Source organism: Suricata suricatta, chromosome 6 (genome assembly GCF_006229205.1).
Source record: "Suricata suricatta isolate VVHF042 chromosome 6, meerkat_22Aug2017_6uvM2_HiC, whole genome shotgun sequence".
Classification (NCBI taxonomy): domain Eukaryota; kingdom Metazoa; phylum Chordata; class Mammalia; order Carnivora; family Herpestidae; genus Suricata; species Suricata suricatta.
The window spans coordinates 107153569-107177062 of NC_043705.1; the positions used below are offsets into that span (position 1 = coordinate 107153569).

The 23494-nt window shown below is 55.3% G+C and overlaps 1 protein-coding gene across 5 annotated transcripts in view; it reads left to right on the forward strand.

The window, feature by feature from the left end:
• The window catches only part of CAMK2A (calcium/calmodulin dependent protein kinase II alpha), a 63090-nt gene extending 39754 nt beyond the window's left edge, over window positions 1–23336 (forward strand). For 2 of the 5 annotated variants that reach the window (XM_029943055.1, XM_029943057.1), the window contains 7 exons: window positions 188–228; window positions 4953–4985; window positions 5955–6003; window positions 13181–13256; window positions 15751–15845; window positions 19886–20114; window positions 20429–23336. In XM_029943055.1, coding sequence (XP_029798915.1) covers window positions 188–228; window positions 4953–4985; window positions 5955–6003; window positions 13181–13256; window positions 15751–15845; window positions 19886–20114; window positions 20429–20432 — 527 coding nt within the window. In that variant the 3' untranslated portion in view covers window positions 20433–23336. Of the gene's footprint in view, window positions 1–187; window positions 229–4952; window positions 4986–5954; window positions 6004–13180; window positions 13257–15750; window positions 15846–19885; window positions 20119–20428 lie in introns of those variants that run through there. The other 3 variants (XM_029943056.1, XM_029943058.1, XM_029943059.1) reach the window with 2 other exon arrangements.
• Window positions 23337–23494: the final 158 nt, after the last annotated feature.

The following is a 23494-nucleotide window of genomic DNA, read 5'->3' on the forward strand; positions in this document are numbered from 1 at the left end:
CCCACCTAGGGGGGGCACTGGCAGTCCAGGCCCCAAGGAGGAAGGAGGAGCAGAAGGAGGAGGTGTCCCCCGGATCTCTGAGCCGGCTCTGTGCCCTCCGTCTGCCCGCGGATGCTGCTATTCCTCACCCTGTGGGCCTTGGTGCCCTGCCTGGTGTTGGTAACCCTCTACTTTTTCTCCTCCGCAGGAGGGAAGAGTGGAGGAAACAAGAAGAATGATGGTGTGAAGGTAAGCCCCTGGGAGCCTGGCAGGGCCGGCAACTGGCAGCGTTTCCGCCAACAGGGCCCGCCTTTCAGGGCTGGAGCAAGACCCAGGCCTTGCTGAAGGTGCTCTGGGTCGATGTGGCCACTCGTACAGCCAGGCTGTCCCCAGGAGTGGTGGGGGCTGGGGGGAGGGGTGGAGGGAGGGTTGAAAGGAGGTGGGAGAGGCAGGTGGCCAGGGGGGTTGGGCGGGTGCAAGGAAAGGGGCAGGTCTGAAGATGCCTGTGGTTCTCTGGGTCGGGAGGACTGGAAAGTGAGAGGGCTCAAAGAAGAGGCAGGGCTGATCGTGAGGGGTGACCTCGTCCTCCCCGAGTGTGGGCTGGCTGGAACGGGCCCCTGACCCAGTGTGCACCCCAGTCCGCCCCACAAAGCCCACAGAGGATGGAGAGCCAGTTTCTGACAGAGGCACCCACCCCTGTCAAGGCCTGCCAGCTCAGGGCCAAGAATCCCCTCCTTTCCATGACCCAGGCCTGCCCTCTGTCCCCACCCCCGATGCCCGAGCTACTTCGTCCATATCCTGCCGCCCCCTCCTTCCCTCCTTTCTCTTTTCCCTCTGCTCTCTGGGGCCTGCCCCCTGCCTCTCTCCAGCCCCCTCCTCCCCTGCCACTGGCTTGCCTTGTGGGCTCTCCTCTCTTGAGACCCTGCCTTTTTCTGGGCTCAGAGCCCTGCCTGGCCAGGACCCTAGGGCTGGGCTGTGCCCAGGACGCTGGAAAGTGTGGGATGCTGTCCAAACACAGCCATCCAGGTAGGCTGGTGGCTTTCTGGCTTCATTGTAGCAGCATTTATGGCCTCAGGCCATTGGCTTTGGTTCGGTTTAGGGGGTGCATGGGGAGAGATCTGGGCTGGCTGGTGGAAGCCAGGATTTGGGCCTCCTTTCTGCTCTTAGTCCTCTGGGGGCTTCAGTTTCCTCATAAGTGCAATGGATTGAGGTGGGGGGGGGGTGCGTGTGGACTCCATGATTTCCAAGATGTAAGCTTTCCAACCAGAAAAGAAAAAAAAAGAAAGAAAAAAGACAGGCAACAAAACCCCCTCTAATCATTTCTCCTCCTTGTCTTGGGTACTGGCAGAACACATAAGTAGTTGGTTATCAGCCAAAGTCCGTGGTTTTCAAACGGAACTTCTTGGAGCCTGAAGGTTTGGAGGGGGGGCACCCCGGCAGCAAGTAGTGTGGGACAGGAAGGAGGAGGCTGAGCAGAGAAGATTCTGGGTGTCTCACACCCGCTTCAGGCAAATAGCTCCACAGAACAGACATCGCAGTGGTTAAGGGAGCCAGGGCGGACTTAGCAGCTACAGACCTCAGCTGGTTATTTCAATCCCTTGAGCCTGTGTGTCCTCATCTGGGCAATGGGAGGAAAAGGGATTCCCGCCCCCCGGGGCTGTGCCTGAGGATGAAGCAGGAACGCGTATGGTGAGGATTTAGCAGGGGTCCTGGCGTGCGATGCTCGCTCATGAGATGCTTCCTAGTCAGTATTATCTTTTCTGTTTTCTAGATTGGACTTTCGAGTAAGATTTCTCTTGAAAACAAAGTTTGATCCAGGAAGTATTTGGAAACACAGCTCTAACAACAATTCCAATTTATAAAGTTAACACACACCTATCCCAAACCCTACGATGGAATCTAGGATTGAGCTCTGGCTGCCTTGCTGTTTTGGGTTACATGAGTCAAACTCTCTCCCCTCCTCCAACTGGAAAGGGTAGTGGAGGGGGAGGATGCGCAATACGAGGGTGGCCCAGTTTGGAGCAGCTGGGGTCCTCTTGGCCCCAGTGTGTTTCCCTGGGAAAAATCATACTTGGAAGATATAGGGCAGAGGCCACAGGTGCCGGTGGGCTGAAACTTAAGTCCACAGAGGAGGAGGGGCAGAGGGAGGGCTACCCTGTCTTCTTGGCTCTCGGCCGTGGCCCTGACACAGAACCCTTGGGTGTGAGGTCAGGTCCAGCCTCACACTGGGTCTTGGGATGAAGCTCCCTTCTGGCTCCTCTCCAGGCCAGGCCTGGAGGCAGAGGCTATCTGGGGGCAAGGACATCCCATAGCATGGCGGAACTCTGGCTAGTACCCGCAGGGCTTGCCCGTGGGCACAGCTGAAGAAACTGCCACTCCTTCCTGCAGGGGCAGGACAGACCCCGAGCGGCCTCTCAGGTGGCTCTGGTGTGGATGAAGAGAAACCCAAAGGCCAGGAATAGTTTTTTGCGGGGGGGGGCGGGGTGGAGGAGGGGAGAAATCCAGCTGGAAGATGGGAGTAAGCGGCGGTCTGCCCAGGAGTTGGGGGAGTGATGTGTTGCTCTGTGGGTCTAGACATGTGTGTCACTCTGAGGGATGCTGGACCTCAAGTCGAGGAGCCGTGGGTTCGATGGGCCCCACTGTCCCTTCCTTTGGAGATCTGAGTCATCAGCTCTGCCGTCTGTGCAAGGGAAGAATGCAGGTGTTTCCTAAGGCTGGTGAGAGGCTCACGCCAGAGTGGGCCTTGGCGGGGAGCGGGGGGGGGGGGGGGGGGGGGGGGGGGGGGGGGGGGGGGGGGGGGGGGGGGGGGGGGGGGGGGGGGGGGGGGGGGGGGCTGGTTCACACCGTGTGCTCCTTTAAACAACACACGTTCCACCCAAGTGGGAAGTACATATTCTTCTTACGACTTGGTTCCCACGGAGACCACCGGCTTCATCTGAGGCTTTGCTGGAGCCCCAGTGATGTGCTTCCAACGCTGGAGGGGGAAGGGCTGTTTGGGGAACAGAGACGACCCCACGTTGTACCCTATGGGCCTTGCAGGGCTAACTTTGACCCTACTTTTTTTCTGCCGTCTTTGCTAACCCTGGAACCATGCTTCTACACGTGGTCCTGGGAGATGTGACTCCACTTTTGGTGAAAGCCCCTGGTCAGTGCGGGGTTATTAGCATCATTTGTGATCCAGGGAAATCGAGTCTTTCTGTCTGCAAGAAGCGAAGCCCCCCCCCCCTCCGCCCCGCCTCCCAGCCACGTCAAAGCCTCTGCTTCTATGAGGAGCGGCCGACCGCTCTCACCCCTCAACCCCACTCACTGCCCCCTGTTGGTGTCCCATCCATGCCATTGTGACTCCTCTCCCCCATGTCCCATCCTGTCACTGTATGTTCGAATCTGACGCAGTCTCTGCTCTATGTTCCCTCCTCGTGTCCCGCCTGGACCCTGGGCCCCTGCGTTCCTCAGGTTTCTGCTGACAGTGAGCTGTGAGGGCCTGTCCCCTGCCACGTGCACTGTGCCTGGCCAGGCTCTGGCCAGAAGCGAGGCCGACCCTAGGACAGGGCATGAGGGGCTGGCCACTGGCTGCTGGCTGCGGGAGTCACACTGCCCACTAAGCCGGGGCAGATGCAGGGACCGGGAGTGCCCACTCAGCCACTTTGGCCACGTCTGTGGGGGCCCTGGATGGAGAGTGCAGGAGCTTAGGCTCCCGGCCCTCAGCGGCTCCTGGATCTTGCAGTCAGAAAACACAGAATTAGACCTAAGGATCCTCCGAGAATAGCCAATGCCTCCTCCCTGGCAAAGGCCTACCCTGCGGGCATCTCAAGGCCTTCACTGCTCCCCCCACAGTGCAGTGAGAACAGCCTCCAGGCCTCTCAAACGGAGTGTCCAGGAAGGACGAGCCTCTGCAGTGCAGTCAGGCTGTGGGGCCTGGAGACCTGGACAGAGGAGGGAGCCTACACTCGTGGGGTTCAGCCTCCTTTCTGCTATCGGCTAGCTGAGAGACCTCGGGCAGGTCCCTGCCCATCTCCGGGCCCCAGCTTCCCCTCTGTCCAACACTAGCACCAGTCTTGACCCACAGCCTTCCCTTCATGTGAGTCTTTGCACCTCCTAGCTTAGGAGTGAGAGAGGGAGAGGACATGTGTCCACATGTGTCCTCTCTCTCTCTCTCTCCTTCCCATGGTTCCCCAGCCAATAGTTGGAACAAAGGTACAAATCCCCCAAAAGCTGGACTAGGAGGGAGGGTAGGGCCCAAAGACTCGAATTCTGGGCTCAGCCATGCATCTGGCTGTGCCTCAGTTTCTCTATCAGTGTAAAGGAGCTGCACAGGCCAGTCACTGGGAAGCAGGATTTCAAAGGCCACTTAGAGGACTGCTTTGAAGTCACCTGGCGATACTGTTTAAGATGGAGACGCCCAGGCCTAGTTATCAGACTCCTTGAGGGGGCTCTGGTGATGTTTATTTCTGACAAGTTTCCCAAGAGACTGTGACGTTCAACCCACCCCGGAGGCCGGGGTCTCTCAGTAGAGACACATGGGGAGGGTCTAGGAGGAGACACGGGGCCGCTTCTCCGGACCTGAGCACCCTCTCGTCCGGCAAGAGCTTTGGTTTCCGGAGGCCTTAGGCAACTGGCCTCCAAGACCTAGAATTGGTTTCCCCCCATCTGAGCTCAGTGTAGGGGGGTCTTGGGGCAAGCGAGGCCCAGCCTGGAGCTTGCTGGTGGGACAGCGAGCCCCAGGCAGCTGCCTGTGAGGCCCCAAGAGCTTCAGGCTGAGAGAGGACTGGCCGTACTAGGGCAGCTCTTGCTGGTGGCCCTGACCTCGTGTCCCAAGGCCACCTGGGGCGAGGGACCACACAGGATGACCCCGAGGCCCAGCTCCTTCCAAACCTCCCCTGTCGTTTGTTTCTCTGCTCCCTGCCGTTTCTCTGCTCCCTTCCGTTTTCACGCTGTGTCTTTTCCTGTCCCATCTCTTCTCCTTGTTTTTCCAGAAAAGAAAGTCCAGTTCCAGCGTTCAGTTAATGGTGAGTGTCTGCCGTCTCCCAAACGCCGGTAAATGCTGGGCCTCTGCTCCCTCCTGCAGGCTGCACTGGGAACCCGGGGCGGGGAGCGGGTGCTCAGGGCGTGCTCGGTACGTGTGTGCCTCGTGTGACAACATGTGTGTTGTGTGTGTGTGCGTGTTGTTGGCGTGTTTCTGTTGACACCTCCAACTCCATGGCCCAGCCCCACAGCCTGGTGGCAGACCTGAGAGCCCCCTCAGGTATGAAGGTTGATTTGAACCCCATCCCACGTCCAGCCCTCGGCTTCTCGCTTCTCCCCACCCTCTGCTCTGGAACTCATCTCAGGGCTTGGTTTGTGCCAGTTGCGGCGAGGGCGGGGCTTGGTTTGGCCCAAGGAGTGGGCGCCAGAGAGGCCCTTCTTGAGCTTCTCGAAGCTACCCAGGGCCTGCCCGTGGCAGAGGAGCCACCAGCCTGTGCCTCTGTCTAGGGGACCCTGTGGTGGCATGGTGGCCCACCTCCCTCTTCTTCTGATTCCATCGCTGTCTCCCTCAGTTGTGTGGTTTTTCTCCCCCTGAAGCCCAGCCTCTCTCACACTGGGCCTCACTGCCTCTCTCTCTTCCTCTCCTGCCAACGTGTGTATTCCTTTCCCATTCTGTGGCCACCACGTGCCTCTTCTGCTCTCCCACCTCCCCTCTTCGCTCCCTCAAGCAGACAGGGCGGGGAGCCCTCCCAGCCCTTCCAGGAAGGCCAGGGTTCTCCTCGCATCCATCCCTCCATCCACGCCCCCTGCCACCAGCCACCCGCTAGCTGGGCCCTCCCCCTCCTTAGGCTTGGAGGTCTGGCAGGGCTTTCAGGGCAGCATCCGGATGGCAGAGGCGGTGAGGCTTACGGAAACCGGGCCACAGAGTCAGGCAGCAGGGATAGCCCTGAAGTGGCCGTGCGTCGTCCTGCTTGCCAGGCGGGCCTCACCACCTCCCATGTTCTCTTTGGCAGGAATCTTCAGAAAGTACCAACACCACCATTGAGGATGAAGACACCAAAGGTAGGGGGGGCGGGCCTTGCCTTCAGTGCCTGGGCCCCGGGGGCCACCCAGCAGGCCTCCTTCACTGACAGCGCAGGCCTGGAGGGGCCCCAGTACCAACCTGGGTCCTGTTCCTCCACTGAGAATGTGGCTGTGGCCACTTACAGACTGGGCATACAGCGGGGCATTGTTTGCCCGTATGAGGTGTGGGTCTCCTAGCAGTGTACAGTTGGGCTTTTCCTGTTGTGGGGGTTTCAGGTGCAGGTTGGTACATCTTAGGGGAAAAAAACTAAGATATCCATGTCATAAATGTATCATAGTGGTATACATTTTCCTTTGGAAAACTTAAAAAAATGAGCTGATCTGGGGGCGCCTGAGTGGCTCAGTCAGTTGAGCGTCTGACTCTTGATTTTGGCTCAGGTCATGATCCCAGTGGCGTGGGAGCCCCTGTGTCAGGCTCTATGTTGAGCATGGTGCTTGCTTAAGATTCATTTTCTCCCTCTCTCTCTCTCTCTCTCTCTCTCTCTCTCCCCTTCTTCCCCTGATCACTCTCTCTCTCTCAAAAAAAAAAAAAAAGAAGAAGAAGAAGAAGAGTTGATTTTAGGAGCAGCTCAGTCAGTGGCGCATAAGGCTCTTGATTCTTGATCTCAGAGTTCAAGCCCCACATTGAGCGATAAGCTTCCTTTAAATAAAGAATTATTAAGCATGAGTTGATTTAAAAAAACATGAAGTGATGATAGGAAAGGAAGGGAAAACAACACTTCAGAAAGTTGAGTTGATGGATCATGAGAAGCATTGCCGAAGACCAACCCCCAAACACGAGCTGCTGGGACCAGTGGCTCACAGTCCCCAAGGGCTTTCAGAAGGATGAGGGAGAAGAATGGCAGGTAACTGTGACCCGAGAGTAAGGGAGAAAATAGGAAGGACATGACAGGATAGTGGCGGCCTTTTGTGGGGCACTTGCTGTGTGCTAGACCCGTTTCACGGCTTTTACACTTACCAGAGCGTCACCACAACGCTGTGACGTAGGTGCTGTGGTTGAGCCCATTCTATGGGAAACAGGTGGAGTAAATTGGCCCAAGGTGCCCTGACTCGTAAGGGTGGGATGAGGATGTGAACTCGCGGCTCCAGGTCCCGTCTGGTAACCTTGGATCCAAGGCTTCGGGGTGTCGCAAGCATGCTTGGAGTTGGAGCAGCAAGGATGAACGCGGCTTCAGCTCCCGGGGCCCCAAATCCTCAGAGGAGTTAATGACGTCCTGCTGTGCTGCCCGTGGACGGGGAGACCGGCCAGGGTGGGGGTTCTCACAGCTCACGTCGGAGGCACCTGGGCAGTGTCTGCAATTTAGAGAGACACCGTTGGCTTGGAGAGATTGCAGCCCTACCTGCGTTGAGGTTTTTCAGTTTAGATATTTGCCCCTAAAAGAATACAGTGAAGGGGGAAAGAGCATTTGACTCTGTAACCGATTTTTTTGCACAGTTGCATTTCTGCCTTTAAGGTCAGTTTGACACACAGGACACCTTGGGTCCCTTCTGACTCTGCCAGGATGCCTTGGGAGAGCAGGCCCACGCTGCGAGTGTCCCTACACTCACTCACGGAGCGCCGGCGGGGCGTCTGGGGGGTCATTCCCAGCTGGGCGTGGGGGCAGTCACTGTATCACCACAGCGTGGGTCTAGAGCAAACCAGTCTTCCACGATGGCAGCCTTCAAAAACAGATTACCTTGGGGCGCCTGGGTGGCTCAGCAGGTCAAGCATCCCGCTCTTCATTTCGGCTCAGGTCATGATCTCACGGTTTGTGAGATCCAGCCCAGAGTCTGATCCCAAGTGCTGACAGTGCGGAGTCTGTTTGGGAGTCTCTCTCCCTCTCTCTCTCTCTCTCTGCCCTTCCCCCACTCGTGTGCACCTCCCCTCCCCCCCAAAAATACACAAAAACTTAAACAATAGATCATCTTGAAGAAAAACTCTCTGTTGGGGTCAAGTCTGCATTCTAAGTCCCTCGGGTATGATTTTCTCACCACATTCCCCACCCTGCCGCTCTGGATTCTGATTCCATAGGTTTGTGATGGCCAAGACATAGTGTTTCTAAGGCTTTCCCCACGTTGGAAGTTCGCTGTCTTAATGATAAGAGGCCCTGGGATTTTGTAAAGACTCCTTGTGGTTTCATAATGCTGGTCTCAGGGCAGACGGGGATCATAGAGGTGAACTGGCTCAGTGTCTCTTCACGGCAGTCCATTAGCTGGGTGACCTTGGCTAACAAACTCACCCTCTCTGAGCCGCAGTCTCCAGTAAAGAGATGATGACAAGAGTATCGATCTCAGCAGATTGCAGTGGGGATGAAATGAGAGGCTGTGTATCACAGGGTTACACAGTATTTGGCACATGGTAATTGTTAAATACATTTTAATTTCTTTAAAAAAATTTTTTTAAGTCCTTATTTAGTTTTGAGAGAGAGAGAGAGAGAGACAGGGTGTGAGCAGGGGAGGAAGAGAGAGAGAGAGGGAGACACAGAATCGGAAGCAGGCTCCAGGCTCTGAGCTGTCAGCACAGAGCCCGATGCGAGGCTCGAACTCACAGACCGTGAGTTCATGACCTAAACTGAACTTAACCAACTGAACCACCCAGGCGCCCCCTCATTTCTTTTTGCTCAGACTGGAGCTTATGGCTGAATGAGAGGAGGCCACATAACATTTTCTTGGAGCATTCATTTTACTTGATGATTATTGTAAGACAAATATTTATACGTTAAACAGAGAAATATTTGGAACAGAATGAAATGTAAATGTAAATGTAAAGTGTAAACGGTCGAAGACCTTTTCCACACAGGGTAGTGGTTCCGGCTGGCGTCTCTGAGGCCCCACATTTGCAGACATTTGTCCTCTGCTCTAGAGAGACCAGGGTGGGAAGATTTGTGATGTGTTAAATTTTCATCCACTCAGGCCCCTTCCACGCGGGGACTCTGAGGCCCGGGGAGAAAGGGCGCACCCAGGTTATTAGCGGCAGCACTGGGATGCCACCCCCTGCTCACTCTCCCATATGCAAAAGGCCATGTCTGATGGAAGAGACGCTGGCCCCGCCAGAAGCTTCTCCCTGTAGCCGGCAGGAGACAGGAGCCCTGTGCCTCCCCCAGCTTCTTCAGGCCTCAGAGAAAGTTTCAAAAAAAAAAAAAAAAAAAAAGCCATTTTCTGGTGTTAATTTGTTAAGTCTTCTTACTAAGTGAGAAAGCAGCTGCTGGGGCAGATTCTGACCCAACATTAAAGTTAATTAGGAATGTCATCCTCGAGGGAACATTTTCCCCTGAGCAAAGACAGAGGCATGAATATTTCAGAGCACCTCAGGCTGCATGCAGAGGCCTCCCTGCCTCTGAGCTGCTCCAGGCCCTGCCAGGCTCCTTCCCACTTCCTGACCTCCTCCTAGTCAACCCCATGAAAAATTCATTTCCTCCCCAAACCCAAGGAGCTGCCCCCCGAATCTGGGCAGAGACATTCTGGGAAATACCAGCCAGGAAGGCTGATCCTAGCTCAGCCTCAGGAGCCTGTGTGACCTTGAGAGAGTGCCTTAACATCTCTGGGGCCTCAGCTTTCCCATCTGTGGGGAGAACTCCTGGATTGAATGAGTGGACACCTGGCAGATGAGAATTGCCAGAGATTTGCTGCTGAGAGGCTGCAGGATGAATCTCTCACACGGCAACAGGACTGCTGAGGACATGGGAGGAGCCCAAAACCAGAGTGAATTTCTCCACATCTCGGAAGCACCAGACAGAGACATAAAGACAGAGACAGACAGACAGATTTTCCATCCCAGAGATGAAGCTCCTAGGGCGATTTCTGCTCACTAGACTTCCCCTGTTGGCAAACTTGATGCCCTGAGTGGCTTGAGGCAGAGCCAGGTTAGCCATTGTCTCTGGCTACATTAATAGAGGTAAAATGTCCATAATTGGGGAGGGGACAGAGAGTGTTACTCCAGACCTGAATCTGCAATATTCAAGCCACCTTGAGGTTTGTGTGCTCACACTCAGAGAGGCATTTAAATAGCTCAAGGATGCTCAAAGAGTGGATGGCCAGCTTATGTCAGATCCTGCAAATCCTATCGTGGAGGCTTTCAGCCCTTAAAAGAGAAGACTGGTAGAGGGAGGCGGGGCTTAGGGGAAACAGGTGCACACTTCAGAGCCCCAGGAGGCAGAAAGGGTAAGAGAACTGTAACAAGTGGCTTTTGGGGTGAGGGGGGAGAGATTCTGACCTAAAAGAAGGAGGAGGCAAGTGCAAATGGAGAGAGGCGTCAAACAGTGCAGCCGGCTGCCCGGCGGGCTGCAGACCCCCAAATTCCAACCAAGCTGAAGCCATCACGCATCAGGCTTCTGGGAAACACCCCTGCCCTAGCTGGAGACCAGAGGCTGTCCTCAAGGAAAACTCTCAGTGCAGAGATTTCCAGATGACAGTAATCACAGCTCTCACTTATGGAGTGCTGGGCACCATGCTCAATGCTTTATCTTGTGCATCATTATTTACATATATGAGTTGATAGAAGGGGCTTGGAACAGGAGCTGATTCTTAGTGAGAGCCACGTATGTGTTAGTTATTTCTACTGATACATTCTTAACTCAGTCCTCAGATCTGCCCTGTGAGGTAAGTACAATCAGCAGCTCCATTATACGTGCGGGAAAACCGAGGCACGCGGAAGCACCTTGCTCAAGGTCACAGTTGTTAAGGGGCAGAATCAGGATCCGAACCCAGGGACTCTGGCTCCATGCCTCTGGCTGCTCTGCTAGCCTCCCTGGGATGGTGTGAGAGGCTGCCCACAGGACACAGCGCACTAATTAAGCACAGGCTCGTGCAATGTCAGGCTGGAAGGAATGGCAAAGTCTGTGCAGAAAAGCTAGGAGGTGCCACAGACGGCCTGCCCAGGGCACATGGGCCCCCTCTGGATCATCCCTGATTCTGTGTGGGGGTGAATGAGGCATCTCCAGGCAGCGATGGGTTTCTTCCCACCCTCCGTCTCCACGAGGGAGGGTGGAGTTGGCCAGGAGGCCAGGCTCTTGGGGACAGAGACCGCCTGGCAACTTGGGCAATTCTAGGGCACAGGGTGAAGACAGCAGCCCCAGGCCCCGGTTCAGTCCACCCACTGATTCATTCGTTCCTGCCCCTCAGCCCCCGCCCCAGGCAAGGCCCCAGGGTGAGGGCGGCAGGGCTCATGGCCCAAGACAGGCTCATCCCCAGCCCTGGAAAATCTTAGCAGAGCCAGGAGACAAAGAACTAGCCCCTTGCTGTGTGGTACTGACTTGGAAGAAAAGCACCAGCACATCTAAGGGGCACCCACTGTGTGCCAAGAGTTGTGCTGGGCACAGGGCCCCTGCCCCAAGAATGGGATGGTGGGCTTCAGAGCCGCGAACCCTGGTTGGGGTAGTCAGCCCACCATGGCAGACTGGCCAACCTCTCTCACCTCCAGTTTGCTGGTCGCCAATGTGGAGGCGATGGCCACGTGAAGTTGTGCTATGAGGCAGAGCACACAACGCAGTGCCCGGGGCCCTCGTTCGTTCAGTGATGAATGCCTGTGGGGGTCAGGTCTGGTCTGTTCCAGGTGCAGGGACCCCGTGGGACACGGGCAGCCATGGCCCAGCTTCTCCCATAGAGCGCATATTTGAGTTGGGAACTAGATGCGCATCCGAGCCTGATGCATCAGGGAGCATGTTGGGTGGGGGTGGGGGGTGGGTCTATGGAGAAGGCCCGGGGCTCAGAGCCAAATTCTGTACCCAATATGTTCTATGTCCCTGGGCAAGTCACCCCTGTGCTGGGCCTCCATTTCCCCAAAAGTTTGATAAGGAGGCTGAGTCCTGGTCCCCAAGGGCTCTTTCAGCTTGATGTTGTAGGACCCCGTGTCCTCTGGGCCCGAGGTATGCTCCTCGGCGTGAGACGGGGTGGGGTTGTGCACGCAATGGTGAGGAAACAGGCAGGGACGGGACCTCAGCCAGGCTCGGTCCCCTCCCTCGGCCCCAGACTGAGAAACGGCAATGCGCCCTTGAACCTCACGGGAGGCTGCTCCGCTAGGCCAGGCCCGGGCACTGACGGGGTTTGAAGTGAGGCTTGGGCCTGGGGTAGGGGGAGCCTGCCCCCAGGGAACCAGGCGAGGCCTCTGCTGAGACAGCCCTGCTGGGAGCTCCCCCTTCCTCTGTCTTGGAGGCCCAGTGTCCTTGGGGATCAGAGGGGGGCCCTGGCCTTGCAACCTCCTGGGGTGTCTGTGAGGAGCAGGTGTGGCAACCTGTGGAGGAGGAGGCAGGCAGAAAACTTAAAATGTGCACCTACTGTGTGCCTGGACGTTCCGTGCACATCACCTCATCCCCCTCGTTACTTGGTTGCTGGGGGCGGGGGGCACTGTCATCTCTGTCTGACAGACCAGGAAACAACCCCATGGCCTTGTTATACACCGTGTAAGGACCTGCGCCAGCACTTACATGAACTATGTCTGGTCCTCAAGTCTGGGTTTGGCACTGAAGGGATGAGAGGTGGTGGTGTTTCCATTTCACAGATGGGAAAACTGGGGCTCAGAACAGCACACATCTAATAAGAAAGCTGATGCCCAAACTTGTCCAAAAAGACCAGCTGTTTGTAGTGTTTCAGACAAGGTCTCAGCAACTGGGATTTGTTAATGCCTAGAAAGTTCTGAACAGCTCAGAGCCTGATTCCTACAGGCACCCAAATGGACCAAAAGGCTCACCCAGACCTGAGGGATGAGTAAGCCCTAAGACTTTCCTTGGGGTCCCCAGTATGGGCCCGGGTTGGGGGGCCCTGGTTCATGGCTACTAGTGACAACCCCCGCCATTGACCTGGTTTTGATTCAAGTGGCAAAGCAAGGGGATGGAGAAGCATATTTTGGACACAACCCGGGTTCAAATCAGAGCTAACATCAGAATGTCTGCCACACATGCCTCACTGAGGCAAAGACCTGGGACGCTGGCTCTGCTCTCTGCAGTTGAGGGAACTTTCACACCTTTTCCCACTTGCCTGGGCCTCAGTTTCTACCTCCGTGAAATGGGAATCGTGATACCTACTTCCCAGGGAGAATGTGAATATAAAGCAGACAGTCTCCTCAAGGCCCTCAGGTTCTAGCACAGTGTCTGGCGCATGATAGGGACTCAGAAAACGGCAGTGGGTGCTTCCTTACCATCACTATTCCTATCATTTCTCTGTGTCCCCTCCTGCCTCACAGTGCGGAAACAGGAGATCATAAAAGTGACGGAGCAGCTGATCGAAGCCATAAGCAATGGAGATTTTGAGTCCTACACGTGAGTTGGCTGGGCCCATTCTGCATGTCATGCCTGGATCGTGGTGGGGCGGGGGGGTTGCTGATGGTGAACTTCAGGGGTCCTGGTCTCTGACCCTCATTCGCTCCCTCTGCATGAGCCGTGAATCAGACTGAGCTCATATTTCTGTTTTGCATTTAGACTTTATGCTTTAGTGAAGTTTTCTGTTCATAGTACATCGCATTTCGGTCCTCCCTCTCTTTCTCGTCCTCCTAAGTTATTCCTCAGGAGGGACTCCAACCAAACTCCTTTGCTTCCCCAAGGAAAGAGGGGGTGGTCCCCACCACAGCACGGGGCTCCTCAGGAGATGAATGGGGAAGGAGGGGAGGCAGGCGGGCCGGTCTTCAGACCTGCTGCGTGGGCCTGCTCCTCGGGCCTCTGACCTCAGGTGGGCAGGGTAGGGTGTGTCCTCCAGTGAGCAGGGGTGAGCCAAAGACCCTCAAAATAGAACCTTAAATCCTCTGGTGGAAAAGGCAGAGTGTCCAGAAATAATATAAAATGAAACAGGTGGTATGAGACTGTCCCCTGCACACCTGGACCAGCCTTTCAAGGGGCCGCTGTGTGCAAAGGCTGAGCCAGAGTGCCCCCTAGTGGTCACCCCACACCTCCTGGTCTGACCCAGAAGTAGACCCCAGGGAGAGGGGGGATGCTCACCGACTCAGGCACGGCTGACAAGACCCCACATTTGCTTTCTGGTGGACAAAAGCTGCCGACTGAGGCAGAATGACCCTGGCCTGTTGGGTTCAGATGAAGTAACGGAGCTGGGGTTTGGTTCTTGGGCAGCTGGCTCCTGGTTTCCACCGTTTCCCGGGGGCTGAAGTTTGCCTCCCAAAGGCTTGGCAAGCCAGGTACATTGAAATTGGGGGAGGGTTTACGGGGAGGGAGGGGCAAGGCCCCCATAATCTACTGGTTACGACTAGAGGAACAAGGCCTCCAGAAGGAACAGGCGTGAGACAGACCACATTTGTCTACACTGCCTGTCTGTGACTGTGTGCATAAGGGCCATGTGCAGGTGTGTATGCACGTGTGCACCTGGGTAAAGCATAAAAGCACACGCTGTTGGATGGGCTTTGTGGCCAGCCCTGTGGTTAAATCAGCCATGGGAAGAGTCATGGAGCATCTCTGGAAGGATACAGCCAAGGAGGGAGGGAAAGAGAGGGGGCTTCTCTGGACTCTAGCCCCCCAACCAGTGCCATTTCTAGGGACCCCCTCTCAGCTCTGTGATGTCACTTTCTCTGACATCTGCAGGCTACTCAGTTGTGACCCCTGGAGCCTGTCGTACCCTGAGTCTAGGCCTGTGTATCCCTCCCTCACTGAGCCTCAGTGTCTCCAGATGTATAATGGAGTTGGAGCAGGTGGTCTCTGGGTCCCTTCAGAGGCAGGGATCCCGAGGCCTCCTGGAAAGGGCTCCTCCAGTGGGGGTGCTGTCTCCCAGACATGCAGAGCTCAGACCCCAGCCTGCCTTGGACGATTCTGGAGCTGAAGGGTCCCGAGCATCCCATATGGTCTGAGCAGAGTCCCCAGCAATCTCCCCCCCACCCCCTGCTAATCCATTTGGAGAATTTGAGGGGCAGGAGCCAGCGACCAGCTCAGACGATACTGGGCCTGATACCCCTCCTCCAGTGTGTCTGGCTCCTTCCTGGGCATGGGCTCTTGGCTCCTCTGGAAGTACTTCTTGTCCCTGACTTCACGGTCATTGTCACAAGGGTCTGGGTCGTCCCACAGATCCTGGAGACCTGGCAGTCGGGGAAGACGGCTTTTTTCCTCCTCAACCTGGCTGAGGGGGTTCCCCAGAAGGCTGAGAACTGGAAGGGAGCTCTGAGCTGAAAATACACAGCAGAGGGCCTCCTCCCCACACCCTGTGTGCCTTCCTCCCAGGCATGAAAAACTTGATGGAATGCTATTTTCCTCCTGTTACAGAAGAGGAAACTGAGGCTCACGCTGAGGGCCAAATGGCCATCTTTAAAGTAGCAAAACACACCCCCTCCAGGGATGTACCTATTTGGTGAGCAAAAGTCACTTCCATGTGAAGGGAAAAGTCCTTCCCCCAGGAAGACAGATTGGGAAAGACCCCTCTAGGCCCCGCTGCAGGGGGCTGGGAGACGCAGGGTGGAGCGTTGCGCTCAGGCTGAGTCGCTGGAGCCTGCGCCTGAGGGCTCTGCACAAGGCTTCACAGCCACTCAGGGCATCTTTGCTGGGTGATGTGAGGCCACTTGCTGGGGATCTTACAACCGCTGTGCGGCAGGGCCAGGACCTGAATTGAACCCCGGCTTCCCAGTGCCACCATGGGATGGTTGTGGGTGCCTCACAGCACAGTAGGCGAGCCCTGTCCCGCCCGCTGACGTCACTGATCCTGGGAGGTGGCTTCCATCCCTCTGGTTTCTCAGGCCCACCCTCCTCCAGTCCAGGCCCTGGAGTTGGAGGGTGGCCCCAAGAGGCTACCCCAATTCCTCTTCCCTCTGCCTTCCCCCCCTAGGAAGATGTGTGACCCCGGGATGACCGCCTTCGAACCCGAGGCCCTGGGGAACCTGGTCGAGGGCCTGGACTTCCATCGATTCTATTTTGAAAACCGTGAGCAATCCCTTCTCTCTGGGGTGCCTGTTGTCTGCTCTCCGTTCCATGTCCTGCCGGATGGCACAGCAGGGTGACAGGCAGGGCCCCCGCGAAGAGGAAGACCCCGTGTGGACAGGGGTTGGTACCACATTGGTTCCCTCTCATAACCTGGGCCCATCCAACTGCCCGCTGTCCCTCCTGTGGCTGAGGATGGGGACATGGGACAAGCGCTCCCAGTCCTCTCCTGCCCTGCCCCGGGGAGGGTTGGGGGTGACACTTTATTCCCATTGTGCAGATACGGGAGCCTTCTTATCAGAGCATGTATCCAAGTTGCAGCAATCTAGACACCTGGGGCCACCCCAGCTGGCCAGCTGGTCACGAGCTGGCTCATGGGCTATTAACACCTATGGGCTGGCAGTCCAGGGAGGAGGAAGGGACCTGAGCTCACACTGCTGTGCCCCTGCCTGTTTGTCCCGGTCTCTGTCCGCATGTCTGTCCTTCCTGGGCCTCTCCTCTGCAGGAGGGGCCCTGGCAGCTTTGCAACCAGGGGCTGTCAGGGGGCTGAGGCTGGGCCTTGACCAAGGGCGCTTTCTGCCTGTGTCCAGGTCTCATCTTGGCCAGGGGTCAGACAGGGACAAACCAAAGCACATGTAGGTTACACTCACCTAGCTCGGGACCTGAGACATCGCAGATCCAGGGTACCCCAAAGGGAAGGCATATGCCACCGAGGGTGCCCAAGATGATTTTCGTGCACGTGGGCACCACTCGAAGCAGCATTGGTTCGCACAGCAACGAAGTTGGTTCCTTCCTAGTTTCTCTTCCAACACATCTGGTCTCATCAGGGGGAAAGGCTCAGCCGGGCGCTGGTCTTAAACATCTCTAACACTCTGCTTCAGCAAAGAGACAACAGTCTCAGGCTCAGATCCTTGTCAGGCAAGAACACGGAGCTAGGATTTCAGAACTTGGTCTCATTTACCCTGGACTCACGATTAAAATTGTGCTCTATGATACTGATTGTTTGTTACTGACTTTACCAAAAAGGTTTCTTTTATAATAAATTGACATAAATTGATAAAGTGCATTGGTTTAAGGGGATATTTTAATGAAGTCAGTACAGTGGCACGTGTAGGTGGCTAAAACAAAGGTGACACTTAAGTGACTGAAAAAGGATCTAGTCCCGCTCTACAACACCCTGAAGGGGAAACTGAGGCCCAGAGAGGGGAAATGACTCATCCAAAGGAACCCAGAAAGTCAGTGGCAGAGGCCAGTCCTGACTCACTCCTTCCCTTTCTTACCCCATGCCACCCCCTCTTAACTATGTGTTAGCAGCCTCCCAGCAGGACTCTTGTCTCCTGCCTGCACCCAATCTGACCACCTCTTACAGGGTAGGGGCTCAAGAGCACCCCCAAAAAGCTGCAAAGAAGGAAGCTGCATTTTCCCTTGATTAATCAAACTCCAATATTTCAAGGCTAGCAATGGAGGTTAAGTTTTCATGTGAAGAGAGGTGGCTGGACCCCAAGTGTCCCCATCACCCTGGGGCTCCCTCACCAATCACCATGGCCATCTCTGTACAGGTCTGTCTTCTGGGGGTGCTGGTTCCACAGAGTGGACTCCCCAGTCCCCAGCCAGTAGAATAGAAACCGGGCTGAGCTCTAAAGGCTCAGGGATGGAAAAGGAAAATAAACACAAAGAGAAGGCTGAGCCAACTCTTGGCCTGCGTCCGGGCAGGGCACCAGGCCCCCGGGTTGCAGGTTTGAACGCCAAAGGGCCCATGAGAGCAAGACCCGGAGTCACCGCCTGCCTCAGGCCACGTCTCATCATCTGGCCTGTTTTTCCCTGCCGGTGCTGGAGGACCTGGCCCTTTCTCCCACGCTACCCATGAGGCGGGATATTAGAAGGCTACTGTCTATTCAGAGACACCAAATTAAGGTGGTCGTTTCTTTACACATGTTCCCCAGAACCCCAGCCTTTGCTGACAACAGCAAGGCCCAGCGCTCTCAACAATGCTGAGCTTGTCTGTCCCTTCTGAGATGGTTCTGGATTGTCCGAATTCAATCCCATCTGGAGAGACTAACTTCTTCTAGGCTTTACTGCATTTCCTTCAGAAAGCAGCCCAGTTTGGGACAAGTCAGGTTGCTTCTCTGGACCCCAGCTGCCCCATGTGCTAACCGGATGCATTGAACTAGACAGTCTGGAGTGCCTCCAGCCCTGGTTGCCGTCAAGGATGCTTGAGGAGGTCCCCTTGCATTTTGGAGGAGGGCCACTGGATGACCTCCGACCTCTGAGGTCACACCCAAGCCTAGAATGCAAAAGCTCTACGTTCTGAGAGCCCCATACTGAAACCATCTATCAGTCTAGTCTTCCTATGGAAGACTTAGTGATTTGGAGTTCTGTAGGCTAAGCCCGGGTATAGTGTGATAATAATGTTAGGGATGCTTTCAGTCATCCTGAAAAAAAAAAAAGGACATTTTACATTTTCTAGGAAATCAGTGGTTCCCACACCTGGCTGGCCATCAGAATCAAAGGATGGGGGAGGAAGGGGGCTTTTTAATATTGTAGATTTTTGAAGTGTCATCTCCAAGGGAGGAGACGGGCAGCATATAGTTTAAATCAGCTCTCTATGCTATTTGGACCTGCATCTGGGCTCCACCAAGAGAAAGCATGAGGGTTCCTCTGGAGCCTGGGACCCGGGGACCCCTGTCCAGCCCCTCCCTGAGTCATTGTCTTTCTGTGCTTTTGTTTTCTATCTTACTAAAAAAATTGAGAGTTCTCAGAACCAAAGTAATCAACAACAACAATAACAGTCGTAGCTCATATTCTGCAGAGAGAAAGCAGGTTTCAGGCACCTTTCTCAGTTGGGTCGTGATTACAAGAGTTACACATTTCCACCTAACTCTGGAGAACTCCATGACCTCGCTCCATGACCCCTAATCCCATCCTTACGATTTAAGACCCTAAGATTCTCCAGTTTTATTACCCAGGTTTCCATTCTGTTGCCAGTAGGGGTGGCACATGAGGGCTCCTCGGGCCATCTATCTGGACTGTACATGTTTCATGTGGCTAGCATGATGTTTTAAATTTGAATTAAATACTACTAATAAAAAATGAGGCATTTTCACATCAAAACCCAGGTTTCTAGATTCTCTCAAAAAATCAGAAGGTGTGGCAATGTGGGTACCAGTCATGACGCTGACCTGTTAGCGACATGGCTTTGAACTGTGCAGGCCGCTTATGTGTGCACTGTTTCCAATAAGTACAGCGCCGTTCAGTAAATGGATTTCCTTTTCCCTATTAAGGAATAACATTTTCTTTCCCCAAGCTTACTTTATTATAAGAATATCGCCCGTAAGACAAATAACGTACAAAATATGGGTTAATCGACCACTGACATCAGTAAAGCTCCCAGTCAACAGTTATTAGTAGTTAAGTTTTAGGGGAGTCAAAAGGTATATATGGATTTTCAACGGTGCAGAGGGTGGGTGGGTGCCCTCCCCCCTCTCCCTCCTCCCCCTCCTCCCCCTCCTTCCTCTCCTCCCCCTCATTGTTCAAGGGTCAGCTGTACTCAAGATCAACCGCCTGGGAATCGTTGTACAGGGCGCCCTCTGTAGGTGGGACATGGTATCACCAGTCTCCACCACTGCTAGGGCTCCCTGAGCCCGAGGCAAAGGGTCTGTTGTCATTTAGCATCTTACACCCAGCTCAACAGCCTCTTTTATGTGCTTGCCTGGCCTCTGAAGGGACTCTGGGCTTGAGACGCTGGTGTTAAGTTCATCTGATTCTACAATCATAGTCCTATACTTCTGTGTGTCTGAGATACTGTGATTCTAAAATCTCGTTCCCCTGTGTTTAAAGAATTGGCATGCCTGAAATCCAGTGTCTGTTAGCTGGGATCTGATCTAGTCATCTAGAAGCTCTGTCCCAGACACTCCTCCTGTGGAAATGAAGCAGTGGGGGGAGGGGGTGCCTCTGCTGAGAGGGTCACTGGGAGACAGGCAGGGAAGGAAGTGAAGAAGGCCCCCAGGCACAACTCCTCTGCCCCCTCCCACCCCCACCTCCAGTGTGGTCGCGGAACAGCAAGCCCGTGCACACCACCATCCTGAACCCTCACATCCACCTGATGGGCGACGAGTCGGCCTGCATCGCCTACATCCGCATCACGCAGTACCTGGATGCGGGTGGCATCCCCCGCACGGCCCAGTCGGAGGAGACCCGAGTGTGGCACCGCCGGGACGGCAAATGGCAAATTGTGCACTTCCACAGATCTGGGGCGCCTTCCGTCCTGCCCCAGTAAGAGCCTCTCCCTGCCGCAGTCTGTCATCTGAGACAATCTAAAGGAACAGGCGGTATCAGTCTGGAGGGGGACATGTTGGGGGGACTCGGCTGCTGGATGGCCATGGGGTGGGGGCTGGAGGACCACAGAGAGGACCTTGCAGGTCCCCGGGAAAAGGGGATGGAGGCTAAAGCTGGGTGGGACCCACAGGAAGCAGCTCCAACTCCATCGAAGGACGTGGGTGGGGGGCTGGGGGGGTGGCTGCGGTAGGAAAAGATGACAAGCCCCTGGAAGCAACTGCATTACCCACCCCGCGTACCGTTTCTTACAGTTGAAGGACCGGGCTGGGGGCCCCAAACCGCAGAGATTTTCTCTTCATTCATGGAATGTGGCTGCTGGTTCTCCCACTTGGATTGTGCTGGAATTCCCCCAATCACGTCACCCCATGCCACCACCACCGCCATCACCATCACTGCCACGCCTGCGTCAAGAAAACCTGCCTGTTCACAAGTTATCACGACTTCAGAGCAAATCGCCACATCTCCCTGCCACCACCTGTCACTCTCCGTCTCCTGCCAGGCCGGGGCCTCCTCAGGCCTGGATGCCCTGGGTGCTGGCTCTGAGGACCCCCCCTCCTGGCTGCTGGGAGCCTGCTCTTGCCTTGGCTATAGGCCAGAATGCCCAGCTGTGCATCCCCCAGGGGCTGAGGAAAAAGTGGGGTGGAATCAGGAGGGAGGTGGCATCTGCCCGGGATCTCCCTGTCTCTCCCCTTGCAGGGTCTCCCCAAGCCCTGAGCCAGCCCTGGGGGAGAGGGTGAGAGAGGAGCAGACACCAGGAGCCTTCACCCCCAACGCTGCCTCCCTAGCTCTTCCCCCGCTCTTTCCTGTGCTCGTGTCCCTGCGGCCCTTCCCCTCAGCGTGTGGAGCACGAGACCGTCTCAGGGTGCCCTCACTCTTCTCCGGCTGACGATCACCTCCAACAGTAACGCCCATTCCACCCCTCCATCAGCCCTGGAGAATTCCAGCTCCATCACATCTAAGGGAGAGAATCTGATTGCTTTTTGGGGGCAAAGAAGGCAACGCTTAGGTATCACTTCCAACTTGGACCGCATGCCTTTTTATAGCCAAACTTCTGTGTGTTTCCTAAATGGATTTTGCGTTCATGGATATTTATGTGATAACTAAACCTCTCAAATTATTGTGAGGAAGGTCGGGTTGGCTTGGGAAGGGACGTGGGAGGAGGGATGAGGGGTAGTTTTTTTCTGTTCCAGGTCTTTTTTTTTTTTTAATGTCATCTCTGAGATGGACTTTGTCACCTGTGGTTATCTGGGATCGAGGTGTACTGAGTCCCAGGGGATGGAGGGGTGTCGGAGGTGAGGGGAAGAGGGCCTCGTTGACATTTTGGTCCTAAGGTTCCTTTTCAGGACTGCAGATACACCAGATGTTAGTGCTAAGAAATAGCAAATCAGAGCGGAGAGAGTGGGGGGAGGTTTGTCAAGATGGAAATATCTTTTTTTTTTTTTTGCTTGCCTCCCAAACTGAGGTTCCTACTACAACGCTTCCCAGCCTCCCAGGATTTCATCCCACCGCCTCTATTGCCCTCCCAGCCCCTCCCCCAGTCTTTGGGGGTTCATGAGCATGTGTCTCCATTGCCTCTCCCCTCCGCACCTGCTGGTCCAAGCAGAGCATTGGAATTTCTCCTCTTCATACCTCGTCCTGCAGCCATGGGTTCGAATCTCTTCCTTTTCCTTTCTCTTTCCCTCTTCCCCCCCGGGACTGACTCTGATGTGGAATGCCGTGGTACATCCACTAGGATCTACTGTCTGCACTGTTTTCTTTGCATGACTTTATATGCAGTAAGTATGTCAAAAAAAAAAAAAAAGAAAAGAAGAAAAAACACTCAGCAAAACCAATCTCCATGTTTTGGACAAAAAAAAAAAATAGAGGTTGTATTCTCAGTGTCCGACTCAGAATTATGTTGCCGCCTCTCTGTGCTTTTGGCCTCTGTGTGGCCGTGTTTTGCCAGCATGAGATACTGTCCCCTCTGGAGGATTTTAGGGGAGGAAGGGCCACATCCCCAGGGATTTGGAGGAGGCTCCGGTTCCCCTGAACCTCTGGGGAGTCCTGGGTGTCGGCTGGAGGACTGGAGGGGTGGGGGGATGTTTGATCCAGGACTTTCTGAGTTTTCCCTGATCATGGGTTGCGTGCTGGGCCCTTTTCACGACTGCTGCTGCCCCGGGGACAGGTGAGACAGGCTCTTCTGGGGCTTCAGGCCAGGAAAGAGGCTGCCTGGACCTCCTGGTCTCCACACTGGTTGATCACTGGCCTCTATCCTTGGCAGACACCCTGTGGCCGAGGCCCAGGGGCAGGTCCTTGGTCTGCCCCATGTCCAGAGGGCTTCCCAGTAAGGCCTAGTGATCCCAGCGTCCCAGCCACAAACCCGCCTGCCTCTCTTGTGAGCTGCCGGCTCCCACAGCCATCCCTCAGCCATGGGTGAGGGTGCAGCCTTCACGGGGGATGCTGCAAGTTCCGAAACAAAGTCTGGCCTCTGTTCCAGCCTCAGTTTCCCCATCAGTTAAAGGGTGAAATATTCCTGCCTAGCCTATGTTGCAGGGCTGATGGGGGATCAAACAAGACGACAAAGTGGAGCCCAATGTACCCGCAAGAACGGACAGGATCCACTGGCTGGACCTCTGCTTCATTCTGGGCCTTGGCCAGCCCCCCACCCATCCCCCACCTGCCCCTCATTCCCCTCTTTGGTGCCTGTCAACTGCTTATTAGCAGGGGACTGTGGGGAAAGAGCCATCTTTTGGGGGTTCGTAGGATTCCATCCCCAGTTCTGACCAGACCTGCTGTGTGACCCTGGGCAAGTCCTTTTCCTGCTCTGGCCCTGGGCTTTTCCACCAGGGGTAACTGAGCTGGAGGACCCTGATGTCCCGATCTGTAGTTGCTAACATGCCTCCTGTCTCCCGTGCCTGGTTCCAAGTGCCAGAGAAACGGGGATGGGTCCCTAACCCGAGGAAACGGCCCCACGCGGAAGGCCACTCCTTCGGGGGGTCTCTCAGCCAGTGTGGACCACAGGGCATCAACGTGTTCCTGAGGCAGCATGCAGGGGAGGCTGGCAGACGAAGTGGCCCAGAGCCCCGCCACCCCCACCAGTCAGTGAAACTCTGCTCCTCTAAAACGTCCTGTAGATGCAAAAAAAAAAAAAAAAAAAAAAATCCAGACCTAAGACCAGACCCTAGGCTCCAGCATGCAAACACCTGTCCAGGAAAGTATTGTCCCAGGATTGTGACACCGTGGCTCTGATCCTGACCCACGGCCTCCTGTCTCCCGAAGGGAGATCCTTTGGGGGATGTGTTTGCCAGACTCCCCATGCTGGTTTCTTTGTTACTATT